Consider the following 19,251-nt stretch of genomic DNA (forward strand, 5'->3'; position numbering starts at 1 on the left):
GATTTTAAAAAAATTTTTGCTATATTTTATTAACTTGATTTATTTTATTAATTGCTTGAATTGTCCGTTTTGTTCGTTATCTTTCATTAAATGTTTTGATCAACTTTCATTTAATAACTTATTTTATTTTATTGATTGGTTGATTGATTTCTATAAAAACATTTCATGATTGTCTCATGAAGTTTTTTCAACTTTGCCTTTGTTTATTTACTCATTAGTTTTTTGATTTTCATTAAAAAGTCATTATTTTTTTATGACATTGTTATTAACTTATTTTATTAATTTGATCCCTTGGTTGACCGAGTTTTATACATTTTTACATGATCTTTTATGAACTTTCTAGTAACTTTTATTGACTTATGTATTTATTTTTGTTGATTGGTTCATTTTAATTTCTATTTTTTAAAAAATCATGATTGTTTTTTTAAGGTTTTTGTCAACTTTTTTATGTAATTATTGGTTAATTGACTTCTATTAAAAAGCAATTATTTTTTATGACATTTATATAAAATTAACTTTATTTTATTGATTGGTTGAGTTCTATACTGTTTTTCATGATCATTTCTGAAGTTATTAACTTTTATTTATTTATTTGATTGATTTATCCTTCAGTTCAGACGTCCTGATGCTGTTGTAAATTCCTAGTTTAAAACCAAATGCAGTAATAAAATAGTAATATTGGATAGTACAAAAACGGTTACCGTGGAAACTTAACACAGATTTGTGGACAGACCTTGTTGATTTGGCAAGTGGCTTTGTTTGCTTGGGTGACAGGTGCTGCTCCAGCTCAGGTGAAATTCGATCTTCAGCATCCAAAGAAGAAGAGAAAAACGTTTCTGTTTATTGCATACTTTGTAATATATTGCGTCAAATATTGCTTGTTGCAATATTTATTTCCAGAACCTCTATTGCCTGCGTCAATGCAGAATGTAAATAGGGTTCTATCTGCAACATCTGCTGTGTGTTAGGAATTGAATATAGTTTGTCAATAGAAAAGTTGCAACAAGTTTTCAACAAAATAAATCATCCTGAAAAGGAACTTCACTGGAGCTAACCTGAAATCAAAGAAACAAACAAACGGGAAAAAAAAACCTTGTGCTGCACTGACACCTTGTGGCCAAATTTAGCCACATTCGTGAGCCCAAGTGTTTGACATTCAAGTTGTGCTTTTGTGACATTTGAAGACAGGGATATTTGAAATCTTAAAATTCTGGCTTTGAAGCTGTGCTCTCCCTACAGACCTCCCTCATACAAATATAGAACTGGACGCAAACAGTCATGGCCACTTATTCAGTGATGCAAGACCGGCTGGTTTTGAGCAGGACTTGCATTGTGGAGAGAACTCACATGACGGTGCTAAGTATGGCAGGCATCCCGATGGCTTGGGGTAAGAGTTTAAACGAGTGGTGGCCAGCTGCTCTCCCTTGCCACCAAGACCTTGTTGGGAGAGCCACTGCTGACGGCTGACGCTTGTAGTCCAAAGACCGGATTATCTCAACAGTCCAGCGACAGGAGGTGGAATCCCTCTGACTGTAAGTATTACCACCTTTATTTCATTTTGGCTGACACTAATCACTTGGCACAACTGGGGACTTATGCTTAGCTTTATGGGGATGTAGGAGGATATTAAAGCAAGCACATGGCTGGAGATGGTAATCACAGATAAGTATGTAACTCTCATTTTAAGATAAATAAAAATCCTCTATATTTGTTGAAACAGTCACTATGTTGTAACAGTATAAGACAGATGATCTCTGAAAAAAATCTAACAGCTTTGCCTTCTCTCAGAGCTAACTAGAAACAACTTATCAGAGCCAGGAGGAGGGTCTTAGCACTGTCAATCATGCCTTTCCTCACTTGCTCTCTACTAGCATCGCCTGTTGTAAATGCTAAGCCTAGTTTGTGATTATCAGACCTAGTGACCACCGATGATGGTGCATAAGCAACTTTCCTGTCATGGTGAGTTGTTTCTCCACCATTAGCACATTTAACAACACATTCACTGGTTGATTGACAGCGCTATGGCCCTTCTCCTGTTTCTGATTGGTTGTTTTTGACTGAGAGCGGAGCTTTTCTTCAGATGAAAATAACAGTCAGGGTAGAGGTGAAGGAGGTCAATTTTTTCAGATTATCTCTCTCACTACATACAGTCACAACATTGTGATAGTTTTAACAAACATGTGGAAAACATATTTTTATAAAAGTTTCATAGTGACCCTTTAACCTTTTTAAAGTTGGAATTTAGTTGATATATTAGTATTTGCATTTAATTTTGGTTCAGTAAGATGAATTCTGTGTTTTTGAATCAGTTCAGCTGCTGAAAGACAGAATTTCTGAAATAGGCTGTAGACCTGGATGTGGTTTTCCTGGGTTCGATTCCAGTCTTGGGTTACTTGCCACTACTGCTGACTCTTTCCAGTCAAATTACTGTTCAATACATGATACAAGAGTCAAAGATTTGTACATGTTGGCTTTAGTATGTTACTCAAATTAATTATTTAAATAGCCCAAATAATTTAGGTAGATCAATAGGATAAGTTGTAGATTCCAGTTGTAAAATGTACAACTCATATGTTACTTAGAAATATTGCTGAAAACTAATATCTGTATGGTCAACATTTAATCAAAACCCATGTAATTGCATATATTTAATATTCCTCAATCCAGGTGGATATTCTCTAATATATATTTGAAACCTACAAGCTCCAGCTGATCAACGCCATATGTTGATAATCTGGAGAAGTTGGTGGGGTTTCCACTAAAGTGTTTCAAACCTTTGACAGACCAGGACTACTTTGTGCCACTTGGTAATTATACATCTGGGTAAACACATTTTAATTCTGGGGCTCCTGAAGGCTCCATTCTCAGTCCTGTTTTATTTAACATCTTCATAATCTCCCAGCTCCCAGATTATAAAGTACTACAATATCCCTAAACATCTGTATGCTGATGATAGGCACGTTTATATCTCTGTCTTTGCATAACCAATAGCTCACAGGTGTGTTTGAGTCAGTGTGTCCATGAAATCGGTGAGTAAATAGGTCAGAACTTCCTCCAGACTAAAGTAGTTAAGATATATGGAAAAAAAATCATTGTTTTTGGACCCAAAATTGCAAGTATAGAGGTCAGCCAGAACTTAATGGACTTGGTGGGGCTAAAAATATACAGCGCATACAAGAAACGTAATTGTTACTTTGAACTCAGGTTTAAATTTGATCAAACATAAAATATGCTATCATCTTATGATAATCTTAAAAACATGGCAAGATTTTCAAAACAAGGTTTCTTTCCAAAATAAGACAATAAAAAAAATCGGTGCATGTTTTATTTCAGACATTTAAGGTTACTGGGATAGTAGAAAACTTTATAAATTTATACAAAACAAAAAGGGTTTGGAAGCTTGGCTTTCTTGGCTCACAATGAAAGTTTGTTGCTAAAATTCTTGCTCTAGCACAGAACCACAAGTCCTACAACAGTTTCCAAATTGTATTTACTCACATACAACCCAAGTAAACATGTCGCTCTTACCCTTCCCTTCTGAACACTTGCACATTCTGCCCACGCTGCAATGGTTTGTGGGCCTTTTATGCACAAGAAAGGCATCTTAATAATAAGACAGAGCATAAAACTGATTTGAACAGGCCTCTCTTTCTTTTGGCCATGCATGCAGATTCTTGTGGATTGTTGTGCAGAGAGTGGGTTTTGTAGCAAACATGTCTGATTTGATGTGAAATGTGTTGCTAAGTGTGGTCTCTCAGCAACGTTTGGTCTCTTCTGTGAAATGTGGGGGAAAAAAGTGACATATCTGTGAAAATTAGTCATCTAAAAGACCCTTGTTCATTATTCTGCAGGATTTTATTCACTAAAACAAACAAACAAAAAATTAAGGCAACTTCTTAAAATCAAATTAGGATCTGCAAAAATGTCTTACTTTTCTGGATGAACTACATGAGCAAACTGGAAAGCAATGCAATTAATATTATTTATATACTCATATATACGTACAATTAACATTTAATGTACAGCAGTTAAGACTGAGTTCTTGCCAACAGTAACAAGAAGACTGACAGAAAACACTTCCAACAACAAAGCTCTCTGCTGAAGCAATGGAAGGGGCCTCTGCGCCCCCTACGGGTGTGTTCTCATATAAAAGACTGCACTTAATTGAAACCCACTGAAGTTCCTATGGTTCACTGATGAAACCCCTGGTTGAGTCTGCGTAGACACGAAGCCGGAGAACTTTCCACATACTCTCTGTTCTTTCCGTCCAAATCCAGCCCAATTTATTTATAAAGCGCATCTAAAAACAGAAGTTTGCCCAAAGTGTTGTACGAAAACAAAGCAAAAAAGAATAAAAGTCGAGAGCATAACAACACTCACCCCCAGAACAAAGACAATAAGAAGAACATCTCAACTCAGACTGGGGCCAACGCTATTGAAAAGAGATGTATTAAATTAAAAGAGACTTAAAGACAGGAAGCAAAGACGCCTGTCTAATATTCAAAGGCAACGAATTCCAAAGTTTGGGAGCCACAACAGAATGAGTTTGATCTCCTCTCAGTGGTCAGCTGAGGGGAAGGGAGATAACGCTAGAGTACGACCAATTCAATTCAGTTCAGTCCGATATACTTACATCACCAATTCACAACGAATGTCGTCTCGAGACACTTTACAAAGAAAATCCCTTCAATTCAGTCACACATGCATTCCTATCAATCCTACTTGTCAAACAGTTCAGCATATTTGGTTAATTATTCACAGTAGTTTAAACCGTTTCGGTATAAGTGAACCCAGCGGATCGCAGTGAGTCACTGGAATATTGTCGACCGTAGATAACATTAGGTTGTTAGAATCCACTTCTCTGGGGAGCAGTACAGTGGCCCTGAAGACCAAACCACGACAACAAATCATTCAACTGTGAGGATGTGGGGTTTGTGTGTTTATTATTTAATTTAGTCCCAGTGCTGTTGTGTGGAGCCCCTGGTTGGTTCGAGGTGTCTCTTGTTCCCATAATTATCCCCTGTGTATTTAACCTCACCTGTGTCTCCTGCTGCTCGTTGGATCCTGGCTTGTCGTTCCTTGTCATAGTTGGTAGCTTTGGTCGTCATTGTATGTCTTCCTGAGTTAGCGATCTGGTCCAGTTCCTTACCTGGGTTTTCCCAGTGTTGTGAACCTTGCGGACATCATTAAACTCATTCCTTCGCCTTAACCTGGGTCTCACTGCGCCTAAATCCACCTTCTTGACATAAACCCAACTACAAAGTGTAAAAGACAACAACATATTCATTTTGTAGATGTGTTTAGTTATTTGTTGAAGTGGTTTGCACTTCAGGGCCACTGTAGATCTGAGGTGGTCCTCACACCTCCATCTAGAGACTGTCCCTCCAAGAAGGGCCCAGCAGTATGAGATTGCATTTCTTGGGGCAGCATAAGAAGTATAAACCATTTTGGAGGCACTGATCATATTCTTCACTGCCATTGTTTTATCACGTGAGAGATACAGAGCTGTGGTAGTAAAACCCAACAGTCATAGACAAAGTTTTGTCACCAAGGTAGTCTCCATGACGATCACAATGAACACTTAACAGCTAGAAGGTTAGGATCTAGAAAAACAATAAAGGTAAAGCATAATGTGCATATTTCCACTATTCTAAACGTTCCTCTAAACTGCTGTACCCCCCACAAGCGTTTTTTCTGCCGATGTTGAATAATTGCTGCTATCAGTAAAGGGTTTCCACTGACTCTCATCACAAAACCCCTGGCTGACTCCCGGCTGCCTTCCACATATCAGCCAGTCGTTCATTTAAATCAAATTTATTGCTGTTATTTATGGGCCCAACGCCGGATGGATTGAGACAATATCCCCCGTTTTTAAAATGCCATTGCTGTGGACTCAATGACTACTTGCTGACAGCACAAATGTTGGGGATAAAGAAGGTCGGTTTTCCACCCGGACCTCATCAGCGTCAACACCCTCCATCTCTAGCTATTTTGTTTGCCCTTTGGAGGATTTCTTTGTGTTAGAAGTGAGATGTTTACCTGAAAAACACAGGAGTGCTTTCAGGCCTGGTAGAAAAAGCTTTATCCTCCACTGAATGAACTTACTGAACAAATAAATTGTCTTGCACAGGCAAAATCCATCGAAGGTAAATTCTTATTTGACATTTTCTTGACTTAACTTACTCTGTAGCCCAGAACAGAGGTAATAAATGGGAGAATTCATTGCAAGAGCCGAACATAAAACCATAATTTTTCCTAGGAGTTTCCAGCAGTCTCGCTGCTGCGTCGCTTCGGCAAGCGGAGGAGCTCCAAGGTCATCAGGAAAGATGTTTTTTGTGGCAGGGGCCAGAAATGCCGCAGCATCGGGAAGAGAAAACAAGAAGAGGTAGGTGCTGTTTTCAATATATTTACACTGAGAAATGCAAAAGTTCACACGTTGCTCAGAGAACTACCCTTAAAGCTGCGGTACATAACTTTTATTAAAACTGTGACCATGCCATGACAGTTTGCTATGAGACAGATAATCTGCGGAAAAAAAATCAATCCTCCCTGAGCTGCTACTGCTATAGAAATACACCAGTCCCTGTCAAAAACAACCAATCACAGCCAGGAGGAGGGGCTTAGCGCTGTCAGTCATCCTCATGTTGTCCCTGCTAAATGTACCGATGGTGAAGAAACAGCTTACCATTCCAGGAAAACCATTTATCTGCTGTCATCAGTAGCTATGCTAACTATCCTTAGCATTTGTGGCAGACTATGTTGTGGTAAACCAACTGTGGCTTAGCAAAAAGCAAGGGAGAGGGGGTGAGTATGAGAGTGATTGAGAGCGCTAAGACCCGCCTCCTGGCTCAGATTGGCTCTTTGATTTCTGTAGTCAGTACTGGAAACACCGCAACACCGCGAGAAGCTTGACTTTTTTAACAGATCATCTGTCTTATCACGATAGAATGATAATTTTAACAAATATGTTAAAAAAACATATACTTCTAGAAAAGTCATACACTGTAGCTTTAATGACCACATTTTTTTTATTTTTTATTTTATTTTATGTTTGTCTTTGTTTTTGTCTTTTAAAAAACATTTTAAAAACTGATGCCTTTTGACTTTCTGCTCTTAGGTTGATTTACCAGAAGTTTCGTGAGGTGGATATTTTGGACAAGAAGAAAACAGTGACGGCTCTCAAACCTGGAGAAGACCGGGCCATTCTCCTTGGACTCGGGATGATCCTGTGTTCAATGATGATGTATTTTGTGTTGGGCATCACCGTATTACGCTCGTGTGCAGACAGGTACTGGTCTGCTGGTTACTGTGTCACAGAGATGCACCTTGTAGGGCAGAAGTACTTAGAAATAAAAGAAAAACCTAGCAAAAAAGCAGATAGCAACAGGGTAAAGCGGAGAGAGATGAGCCGCGCCACATGAAATTGTGATTGACAACAGCGAGATCTGCCCTCTGGTTCTGATTGGTTGTTTCTAGTTAGTGGTAGGTGAATGCAGAGGAGCTCAATTTTTTTCAGACTATCCGTCTCATGTTCATACTGTCACTACATAGTGACAGTTTCAGCAAAACAGTCTTTTTTTATTTTATTTTTTTATAAAAGTTACATACTGCAGCTTTAAATGATTCATTGTTTTGTGCTGAGACCCATCGCTTCCAGGCCGCCGTCTTAAACCACCTGGTTCTCTTCAATAGGACTGAGTTTAAAACCATAAGTGTCGGAGTCACGCACTATTGACCGGCGGTGATGTCAAACCCACAGGGAAACTGACATGTTGCTCATACAGAGCTTAAGCCTGTAAGGGTCAAAACAAGATAGAGTGTCTGAATTACAGCTTAAACCTAAATGGTTTTGATGAGTCAGATTTCATAAAGTCTCGGTTCTGAGAGTCCAGTGGATTTCTGGATTTCTGGATTCCTGCGCGGTGTTTCTTATCCTCCCTCTGTGACTATACTGGAAGCTAAATCACTAAATCACGAGGAACAGTTTTGGCTTGTGTCACTTATCCAATCGGATTCCAACATCAAATGGTTTCTGCAGACTTTTGGAGAGTTCTCTGGAGAGCATCGGCAACTTACTGGACTCATCCATTCTGCGTGATGAAGCGTGAGAGTTTCCAGGCTGTTCTGAGCATGCACCGAGCTGCTGTGGCCAAACAGCAGTGGCTGAGTTCTGTGGTGGAGCAATGGAGAGTCTGGTAGCAACTAGGATCCCTTTAAGAAGGGTGCAACCTTACCATGCATATACCAGCCTGAAAAATAAATTAATGTGAAACACTTCAGCTGCTGCTGCTGCTACATGCTTTCTGTCCTGCCACTGCTAGGACTGTAAGCCAAAAGATATCAACAAGCAGCTGAAGCAAACAACAACCTCCATGCTCTGTCCCAATGCTCATAGAAATCAGCATGTGTAGGTGTACTGAGAAAAGTATATTGATACAGGACTCTGGGCCCAGAAAGTAAAGGCAGAGCAAAATTGACCAGTAAAATATAAATAATAGCTTAAGCTAGTACAATACTTTTAACCTATAAATTGACCTGAAAACATCACATTTTTTCACTGTAACAATAAAAATGCACTTTTAAGAAACCAATTTATGCAATTTCTTAGCAAAAAGGTTGATTTGGGGTTTAATAATTCTTTCAGAAAACATTAAAACACTTTTCATAAAACAACACTGAACATGAGACAAGCCACCTTACTGCCTCTTATCATTGCAGATCAGCTTTTTCTTTTTCTTTTTTTAAGTCAACAACTTATCAAAATTTGGGTTTTACTTCCTCAGATGGGCATGGAGGTGACCACCAGTGGGCAGGGCTCCCGCTCTTCTTCTGTCGTTAAGTTTGCATTTCACATTGATCTTACAGAAAACATAACAAATAAGGGAGGAAAAAACAATTTTCCATATTTAGTAGAACTGTCACCATGTTTTAAAAGTATAATTTACAGATAATCTATGTGGGGGTGAGGGGGTCTAACCTCCTCCAACACCACCCAGTGCTACAATTGTGCCCTGCAAACGTGCACCAGTCCTCCAGCCAGGGGGAAGGTTTAGTGTTGTCAATCAACTTCGTGTACTCACTGCTCAATGTGCTAATGACAGAAAAACAACTCACCGTTAAACAAAAAACGTTTATCCGTTGTCATTGGTGGCTATGCTAACTAGCCTTAGCATTCGTGGCAGACTATGTTGTGGTGAACCAGCTAGTGTAGCAGTGAGCATGAGAGTGATTGACAGCGATAAGACCCTCCTCCTGGCTCTGATTGGTTGTTTCTGACAGTATATATTAAAAGAGATAATCTCTTTTATATGCTCTCATGACAAAATGATAATTTTAGCAATTATGCAAAAACATATTCATATTTTTTTCTAATAAAAATGACGTACAGGTATTTTACATCTAATAAATGATTTGTTTCATCCAGAAGAAGTTGGGAGAAGAACAAATTCCTCCCTTAAAGTACGATCACCACTGGCTAAAATTAACCTTCTCTTCCTCTTTTTTCTTTGATACATCTTAAAAAAGTTACTATTTTCCACTGTAGAGAAGATACTAAAAACTCAATTTTTTAAAATAACCTCGCTTGAAAATCTTTTTTTTTTTTCCTTTGACCCTTTAGGCAAGGACAAGTAAAACAACCTGAGACAACCGTCTTTGTCTTTTGTTGATACAGTGTGTGGACAGTGGAAGGGACGTGTGCTGTCATCAACTCCACGGTCACCGGGGACATGAACTGTTCTTACAGCTGCGGGTCAAACTGCTGGAGGGTGTCCAGGTTCCCCTGTCTGCAGGTGTATGTGAGCGTCAACAACACGGGTCGAATCGGCCGGCTGTCGCACAACGAAGAGACGCAGGACGCAAGCTCTGAAGTAAGTCAAGCGCCAGAGAAAACACCGTGACTGGCTGAGTCAATTCAAATGTTGGCAGGAGGAGTCGGCATGCTGGCCACAGCGACAGACTCACCGCAACCACTGATCAGAGAGGCTCTGTTGATTTAAGGGGCGCAACTATGTAACTTTCTGAGGTGAATGTAGGCCATTGTTTAGTTGTGGTGCCACAACAAGAGTAGTGACCCTGTATGTAAATGAGAACAATCAGAGGCAGGTGATTGGCTTAGCAGGTTTTTGCTTTTACTTACGGCAATCTGTGTCATGTGACTAAGCTTCAGTAGTCACATGACATGTCATATAGATATATGATGTAGATATGTTGAACTAGATATTCAAATTTACATCACAGTATTTTTCGACTGTCTTGGTCCTCTGTAATAATTTGGTCTTTTTCGTGTCAATTTTTGTAAAACTGAAAACTCATCAGATATAAACGTTCTCTCTCTGTAAGGGAGAGAATCATCATCAGCTCATATAAAGCTGGTAACAGCTTATTTTATTTGAAATGTTTCACTTTGACAAGCTTTACACAACAAGATGAAAAAGGAAAAGGACCTACATTCAAATACTGCACGTGGTTGGCTCAGTTCGTCATTGATGACGTGATCCTTGGGTGGCACATTCAAAGCCCGAATCACACGTCACAGATTGACTGAACCAGTCTTTGAATGTAGGCCTTCTACGATCATTTGGTCACTAAACTTATTTTCGTCTTGCAGAACGAACCGGTTAGACAGGTTCTTAGGATAGAAAAGGTTATCCTTCCTGTCTTTACTTCTCTCTCAGTCTGTCCCTCTTAGCATAGACTGAACATGAGGGTTCGTTCACAAATGTTCCCACACGAGACGAAAAAGAAAAGTTTTAGTGCCTTACGCTTTGCCGCAAGAGGCATTGCCCGCCCTGGTTTCCATCCAGGGCGGGCAATGCATTGGGGGGGCATTGCCCGCCCACAGAATCAGCCGTGCCCGCCCTGGATGGGAGCCTTTTTTCTTTTTTCTTTTTTTTCTTCTTTGAAAAATATCAGAGTGGCTAACTTTCTCTTTTCCCCATCTCCATTTGTCAGTCATACAAATCAACCAATCATGACAGACCAACTGCAAATTAAAAAGGGGCGTGTCACTTACTCATATATTTATGTTTATCTTCAGGAACAGACCTGCTTTTATTCGTGCAGCATAGCTATTCCGACTTATTTCAAAACTAATCATCTGAGGACAAAAGGTAACAAACGGAAAATATATTTTTATTTAAAACAAAAAAAAGACGTTGTCTATAAAAAAAAAAATAAAAAAAAAAAACACCAAAAAACGTACGCCTTCCAGCGTGTGGCGTAAGGTAGGAAACTGGCGCTTTGCGGGGTGGGGGAGGAGGAGTTGCCCCTGTTGCGGTGGTGCTGTACGTCCTGGCGGGCAGACCTGTATGCAGGGGTGAAAGTAAGGGGTTTCGGTAGGGTACTGCGAACCCCTAATAGATTTAGCGGGGGTACGCAGTACCTGCAAGAGATTGCGGCTGTCTGCTGGAAAACATCAATGGGTTCACTGTGCAGCCGTGAGTTCACCCACTAATCAGCCGTGACTGATTAGATTTTAAAGAACAATCTAAAACACGACGTAATCAGTTAATAAATAACTTTTTTCGTTTCATGTTTTTTTCTGAACTGTTCGTGCTTTGCTAGAGCAGCGGTGCAACACGTCGATCGTGGAAGATTTTGAGTCGATCTCGGCATTGGGTGACAAACTGAACGCCGCCAGGAGGCTGAGACCAGCACGTCCTCCTCTGATTGGCTTATGAAAACGTTCGTAACTTTATTAAAGAACCACAACAAAAAATCAATAAAACGTGTTCAAATTAATGACCCAACAAGGTGTTGCGCAATTCTGTGCGTTTCAGTTCCATTACCAAAATAACTAGCAGAGCAGGAGTTTAAAATTAACTAATCAACCACCGCTGTGTTCATAAGACCGCTTATTAATAATCGCAAAATAAATATCAAGCCTGCAAACCTAATATCGTAATGGACTGAATGTTATGTTTTTAACGTAATCTCTCGTCGGCTTGGAGCGCAGGAGGTTGCCATGGCAACGGGTGTGCTTAAATGACAGAGAGACGGAAAATTAAAAGGTGCGAGTGGTTTAGAGTTGATCACCTGTTCAGGTTGTTATACCTTTGTTTACCTTCGCCTTGGTGCATCACAGCCGCTGTAGTTTCTGAAAGTTCGATAAACAACAAACTTGGACTAATTACCTCGTTCTTTGTGAGAATACGTCATTTTACAACAAACATCAAACACGAGGAGGAGGCGCCATGTTAGGAAGACGAAGCGGAAGCTGCAGGATCTTCAGAACAAATAGGTCACGATGCTGGGCTATTGATTATCCCTCTATCTGGACACAGGATCAATATAACCAGTTTAAAGGCTAAAATGAATGGTTATATGCCAAACATGTAAAGCTGGGATGCACTCCATGCCATGATGTTCAGAATTTAGGTCTCATGGCATCTCAAGGTGTCAACATTGCAGCCAGCGGGCTGAGGGAAATACAGCTCCATTTTGTAGCAACTCAAGACCTACCCAGCTTTTATCGCTTCGCAAAAAATATATTTATTTATTTATGTTTTGGTCATAGTACCCCCAAGAATTTAAAACTACTTTCACCCCTGCCTACAGTGCATACCAACTTTTGTGCTGCTACCAAAACTTTAGCTATATTCCGCTAACTTCGAAATATCACAATTTCGTAATTGCCCTGTTTCCAATGAATAAGAATTGCAAATAAAATCACAAGTGAATAATTTGTTCAGGTGACAAGTCATTAATATGCCACTCCATTATCCTCCAACTACTTCCCGTCATCTTCTTCTTCGTGGTTTGCGTCACTCGTGTTTCCATTACAAATGTCTGCAAAACTTTGTCGATTTTCCCCTATGTCGAAAAAGCACAATTTTCCAATTGTGGTGTTTTCAAACAAGGAAAGCTATTAAAATCACACACGAATAAGCTTGTTGATGCAATAAGTCATTAAAAAAATCTTAAAAAAACATTTTCTCGAAGAGAAGGCTGGGCACGGGAGAGCCCTCCTGTCCTGCGGCGACACACTCGACAGGATTCACCCTGGATTTATTCATGATAACAGGATTTCTGCTGTTTGGAGCTTTGCTAAGACTTGCAACCCAGCTGAGGACTCTAAAACTCACTGACAGGTTGGAATCGATCTCGGAGAAGTTGCTAGTTTCGGCTCAGTGGAACAACCAAACTCATTTGGATAATTGGGAACTGAGATGTATTGGAGAGACTTTAAGGAAGATTGAAATTTATAATCTCCCTGACCTAAGACGTTCTCTTTCTGAATTGGCTTTCCCCGTGTCGCCTTGGTAGGACTGCATATTTCCAATCTCCTTGAAGATATGTAAACATAACGCTCCTTCCCACATGCCACGCCATTATCCTTCAACTTCCTGTCGTCTTCTGCATGGTTTGTGCCAGTGGCAACGTCGGACTGTTGATTGTGTGAATTGCCAGATGCAAAAAAAATTGCTTTCATTGCAGTTTTGCCATAAACCAATTTCAATGCAACCCAAAAAAGACACCTCATCCTAGCGCCAAACTTTTTTATTGAAAAACGAGTTTTTTTGTTGTTTTTTTTTCAAAATTGGCTAATAAATTAAACAAATTTATTCTTAAAATGTCAAATTGTGCAATTATATGGTGAATGGAAAAACAGCTACTAGCATTCGCTGTTCCGTAAAACTTGGGTAACCAAATAAACGTTTCGCTCAGTGTAACCTGCCATCCTCTGTTTGCCTTGCAGTGTGTCTACATCCCCCGGTGCCAGAAGGACAGCGCGGCCATGCGCGCCGTCATCGTCAACATCTCCCAACACTTGAAGACCAACCAGCACGTCTCCTGCTTCTACGACCCCAGCGAGCAGCAGGACACGGTCCTGCTGACCCGGCTCTATGACCACAGCGCTGCCTTCCACACCCTGTTGTGGCCCTCGTGCACGCTCACGATTGGGGCCCTCATCATCGTCATGGTGAATCTCACGCAGTACCTCTCCAGACTTTGTGAGGAGATAGGGAAGATCAAGAGGTGAATTACGTGCGGCGGCTCTAAAGGTCACAAATGTTGGGTGATCGACATCTGACATGTGAAGAGGATTTTTTTTTATTATTATTTATTTTTAATCTATAGCAAACTTTGCTCTGACCTTTGGCAGACTTTCCTCCCTGGCAGAGATTCTGAAAACTTCCACTGAGCAGCAGGAGGATGTAGCTTGTTTATAGAAGCGGACTGGATGTTCCTGGCCGGAAGCTGACAGACATGGAACTGGCTGTTCCTGACAAAACAGAGATCTTTCTTTTGCATGGTTTTAAAGCTTTGAGAGGAAAGTGTTTAATCCAAGCACTGCGTGAGACTTCAGAGAAAAAAAGAAAAAAAGTCCTGGAGTGACCAGAGTTTTCTCCAGCTGCACTGAGCGTAGGATAACAATGCGCTGCTGCTCCCCCCCACCTGTTTCTATGCTCTGCCACTCACGCGTTGGAAGCTAAAGGAGTCCCACCCATCACTCATTCAGACAAGAGACAGACTGAGACTGGAGCTTTTTAAAGTGAAGATGTGTTGTTTTTCACTCAAGGTTATCCTCAGAATCTCATTTCAGGATATGCCTACTTGAATGCTCTGACATATAACAGAGTAAAAATATTAAAATATCTTTGAGGAACTTCCTGATGGTTTATTGTAGTCTCATCAGTGCTTTCGCATCCAAGTAGGACACAAAGTAGATACGAGAAAACAACTTTAAATCACTGACCTGTGCTAACCTACTTCAATGGGACAGTGTGTATAAAACGCCTCGTTGTAGATGCTTTTTTCGGGTTTTGAATTGAACAAAACTAAAAGTATTTAAACAACAACAGAATATTGGATTTTTACTTTCATTTTTCAGTGTTTGTCATCATTTCTGCTGCTTTTTCTTAATGTCTTTGTTACTCATTTCACTCATCCAGATGGATTAGGATTATGGCAACAATATGAAAATTGGTACCGATTCCGATATTACTATTGATGTCATGGCCAATAACCGATATTTAACAATATTGTACATATTACATATTTCACTATCCTTTCGACACCTTGATGAAAATGACCACAACAATGACTTTCTCTGCTTTAGTGAAATTACCCACAAGCTCTAGCTGTGTTTCCATTGACCATATATTTGCTTTATTTGACATTTCAAAAATAAATTCACTTTATGGAAACATGCCAATTAAAAAAAAAGTTGTTCAATAAAAGATTCTGACATTAGGATAAGGTTTATCAAACCTGAAAAGGTCATGTGGCACGAGTCACATGCTCAACAGCTGGCGCAAACCACGAAGAAGACGACAGGAAGTGGTAGGAGGAGGATGACGTAGCATTTTTTTAAATAACTTATCACGTGAACAAATTTATTCATGTACAATTTTAATTTCATTTCTCATTTAATGGAAACGCTGCGATTTTGAAATTATGTTTTTTCAACATTAGCGGAATATTGACAAAGTTTTACACATTTAGTAATGGAAATCCAGCGACTGTCACATGACCAAATACCATGTGATGCTGTTGTTTACTGTTCAACAAATAAGAGTCTAAAGGAAGGTTAGTTCATTCAAACTGTGTGTTACCTGATTAACTTATAGTTTAAATCAAATACTTTCACCACAGCAATCTGAATGTGTCCTTGTTGAAAGCAACTGAATCCTACGTCGCAGTTTTGGAGGAATCCCATGGAACATTCCATGAGATGGGTACCCAATCAACCCATAATGCTTTGCTGCATATAAGAAGATGTATTATACAACCATGTTGTATAATATTGTATAATATGATCATTGTAGATAGAGAAAAAAAATTCTGCCAAAAAACTCAGACATTTTTAGCCAAATCACAAAGATCTCTCTCTCTCCCTCTCTCTCTATCTATCTACAGTGACCCTAATATGGTGCTGTACTTGTATGCTCAAAAGAAATGCATATACGTCACATAGTTTTAGTTTGTAGCTGTTGTGCAAAAAATATTTTTCACATTTTCACAAAAAAAAAAAAAAAAGATGTCTCTTATTCTCATTTGATGCTGGTGGTCTGCTCCTAGACATGACTGAACAAGTTTTAGCTTAAATCTTTAAGAAAAACATCAGTCCCTCCCATGAGCTTGGCCTTCCACTCCCACATTCAGCCTGAAGGAAGGACTGAGGGCCACACTGTAAAACAAAAAGAAAAAAAAAAGTTGCTTGACAGAACAGCAAACACTCACAGTCACAGAGTGTGTATGGTTTGTGTATGGTTGTGGTTTAGTTGTAATCAATGCAGGAACTGGAGGAACCAAAGCTGCAGTGATCAGTGAGATTTTTCTGCAGGAGAAAAGCAGCTAACTTGTAAGCAGAAGTAAAACTGATGTGAGCAGGACTCTTTGTTGTGGATTTGCACACAGACTCTTGTGGATTGTTCTGCAGAGTGTGGGACTGCAGCTAACGTCTCTGCTTTCATTCAGATGTGTAAGGGTGGTCCCTCAGCAACATTTTTCTTTTTTTCCCCTCTCTGCAGCTGGAAATGTGAGATAAGGAAACTACTCATCTAAGAGGAATTTTTTCATCTGCTTAAAAAAAAAAGATTCTTCTTGCAGCGCTTCTTCAGCAAAAAGAAATAAAGGTAGTCTAGTTGTTCAGCTTCTGTGAGTCAAAACGGGGAACACGGATAACGGATGTCGATCCTCTGCTGTGTTACTTTTTAGAAAACGTGTGAGAAATTACAACATTTCACGGATTTTTCTTAGTAAGATGGATGGAAAAAAATGCTGCACGTTCACAGTTGACAATAATCACCCCACTGTTGTCAACTTAGTAACTTTCTTGCTATATTTTGCAACATTTCAGACAAAATAAGAAAATCAGTATTGGCCAAAATCTGAATCTTCAAGTCAGCTTTTTTTTTTTTTTAAAGATCTGTAATCGGCAATCGGCCAGAAAACTGCAATCAGTGCACAGCTAGTTCAGACTGAGTTCCTGCTGAAGGAAAACATCGCCCCACATGAAAAAGCTATGTGATGAAACAATGGAAGGGCTTCCAAAGCTGGAAGCCTGGAAAACAGGACATAAATAACAAAAGAAATGAAAAACAAACGGTCAAAAATGGAAGTTGATACCTCTGAGTGAGCTGCGAGGAAGTGGGTTTTTTAACCAGAAAAGCCAAATAAACCATCATCAACAAGCTAAATAGAAGAAAACACGGTTCTGCTTGGTTGAACCAGATGACAGGAAGCGTAGTATCCATCCATCCATCCATTGTTTTCTGCTTATCTAAAATCAAGTTCTGAGGCCAACGGGTCCAAAAAGGGAAACCCAGACATTTCTCCAGGCCAGAAAGGAAACAAGAGTTCCTCCAGCGTGATCTGGGTCTTCCCTCGATTACTAAAGCGTGTTCTGTTCAAGGTTCTCCGCAAACGCTGATTTTTCAGATCCGACATAAAAGGGATTTTTAAATCTAGAGAACTTGCTGTGACCTTTAGCAGACTTCCCTCCCGGGCCGGGGCTCTGAAAACTTCCACGGAGCAGCAGCGAGGATGTAGCTTGTTTATAGAAGCCAACTGGATGTTCCTGGCCGGAAGCTGACAGACATGGAACTGGCTGCAAGCCGGGATTTTCCTCTGCATGGCTTCAAAACGCAGTGAGGCGTCTGAGAGTAGCACTTTACACGTGTGTCTAATTATCATTTAACACAGTTCTTCTCTAGTCACATACACTGTAAAAGCTGTCGGGTTATACATATTTTTTTTTTTAATCCAAGCCTTGTGTGAGATTTCAGAAATAATGCCCAAAGTTTTTTCCCAGCTGTACCCCAACCAGACTGTCTCCCATACAGCCAGTAGAAGTCATCTCCCAAAGTCACCACAACCAGCCCAAGTGTGCACCAGAAGTCACATCATTAGTCACTGACTAAATATCTGTCTCCCTGAGTGACTCATTTAGCGATTTAGTAGTAAGAAGAAGAAGAAAAAACATGACTTGAGAGTTTAAATATATTATTTAAAACGTTTGCTCCAAAACCTGTTATATGAAGAGGGAGGAACCACGGAAACATTAAAGGGGCAGTATTATGTGTTTTCCAGCCATATAATGCCATTTTACAACACAATCAAGTAACTATGTTAACTTTAGTTGTTATGAAAAGGCTACATTAATCAAATATGATTTAAAAGAAATTCTACTTTGTAAATTAATGCCTTGAAATTGGGCCTCTGTCTCTTTAAAAACTCCTGCTCTTTCTGACACTCCACCTCAGGAAGTCACCACAACATGGCTCCTCTATTAACCCTTTAACAAGGTTTTTACCAGCTCAGCAGATGCACAGTTCCACCAGGTGTTTCCTTTGAGGAGGAGCTGCGTCTTGAAGGTGGGGCTAGGTCCACCCAGGCATTTTTTTTTTCAGCTGAGTGGTTCCCATGGAGATTGAAGAATTTCTCAAACATGCATGAAAGAATCAACACAAAACTCCAGGTGTGCTTTAAATGAGGGAATAATATCGTAACATGATGAAAAGTTCAAAAAAGTCAATTTGAGATCATACTGCCCCTTTAAACCCTCACATGTTCCCTCACATGGTTCAGGGAGGAGTCAGTTTGCTTTGGGCCTTGCATAAGACTGTATGCAGCAACATACTTTTATGCTTTTCTCATTATTTGCTGACATTTATTTAAAGATGTCGGTTGTGTTTCCTTTGTCAAAAATAAATAAAAAATAAAAAAAATACAAGGAAGGTTATTTTTTGTTTTAGAAGGGGGCTGGGGGGTTGATTTCCCCTGTCTCATCATCCCATGAGGAACATCTGCCCCAGCTGCAAAATTGTGATTTTTCCACTCATGACCAAACTGAGTCTTTGTGCCGGTTCACATGTCTGAACGACAGAAGCTGGCTGCCGTCTTTCCTGCAGTTGATGTCTCTGTGTTAGACAGAGAGGGGCTGATCTGATAACTAAACTAAAATGCTCTCAGTAGTAGACCAGAACAAATCAAGAACAATAATCAGGCATCAATAAATGGAAAGTATCCATTTTCAATGCAAAAATTCAACGGTTTTGCATTGAATCTCCACAACACGATAACACAAAAACGTATTAGTGATATTCATTAGATCTATTTTTCCTTTCTTTAGATCAGAAATTCTACAGATCAAAGCTTATTATTGGGTGAGATTGGCCTAATTAAAGTCCAAACCTAAATTCAAATGGGAATCTCTTAAATGTTCGTCGATCCCCATGCCTTTTGACAGAGATTGAACTGTTTGGCAAAGAATAATAAGCAAAAGTTTCCATCTCTAGATGC

At 39.7% G+C, this 19,251-nt stretch overlaps 1 protein-coding gene across 2 annotated transcripts; it reads left to right on the forward strand.

The window, feature by feature from the left end:
- Positions 1–1,202: 1,202 nt before the first annotated feature.
- On the forward strand, positions 1,203–14,802 carry LOC103139966 (calcium-activated potassium channel subunit beta-2-like). Of its 2 annotated transcripts, none has more exons than XM_016672851.1 (6): positions 1,203–1,532; positions 6,260–6,385; positions 7,118–7,288; positions 9,674–9,869; positions 13,700–13,980; positions 14,108–14,802. In XM_016672851.1, the coding sequence occupies exons 2-6, from the start codon at positions 6,327–6,329 to the stop codon at positions 14,172–14,174; spliced, it is 774 nt and encodes a 257-aa protein (XP_016528337.1). In that variant the 5' UTR covers positions 1,203–1,532; positions 6,260–6,326; the 3' UTR covers positions 14,175–14,802. The 2 variants fall into 2 exon arrangements, with proteins under 2 accessions (XP_016528337.1, XP_016528338.1); XM_016672852.1 differs by lacking the exon at positions 1,203–1,532 and adding an exon at positions 5,452–5,620.
- Positions 14,803–19,251: the final 4,449 nt, after the last annotated feature.

Source organism: Poecilia formosa, unplaced genomic scaffold (genome assembly GCF_000485575.1).
Source record: "Poecilia formosa unplaced genomic scaffold, Poecilia_formosa-5.1.2 Scaffold67, whole genome shotgun sequence".
NCBI lineage: Eukaryota > Metazoa > Chordata > Actinopteri > Cyprinodontiformes > Poeciliidae > Poecilia > Poecilia formosa.

Excerpts from the sequence above, each read along its gene's own strand:
- LOC103139966 (XM_016672851.1), top strand. The coding sequence starts at position 6,327 with ATGTTTTTTGTGGCAGGGGCCAGAAATGCCGCAGCATCGGGAAGAGAA. Across the intron at positions 6,386-7,117 it reads GGAAGAGAAAACAAGAAGAG|GTTGATTTACCAGAAGTTTC; the intron begins GTAGGTGCTGTT and ends TTCTGCTCTTAG. Across the intron at positions 13,981-14,107 it reads GAGATAGGGAAGATCAAGAG|ACTTTCCTCCCTGGCAGAGA; the intron begins GTGAATTACGTG and ends GACCTTTGGCAG.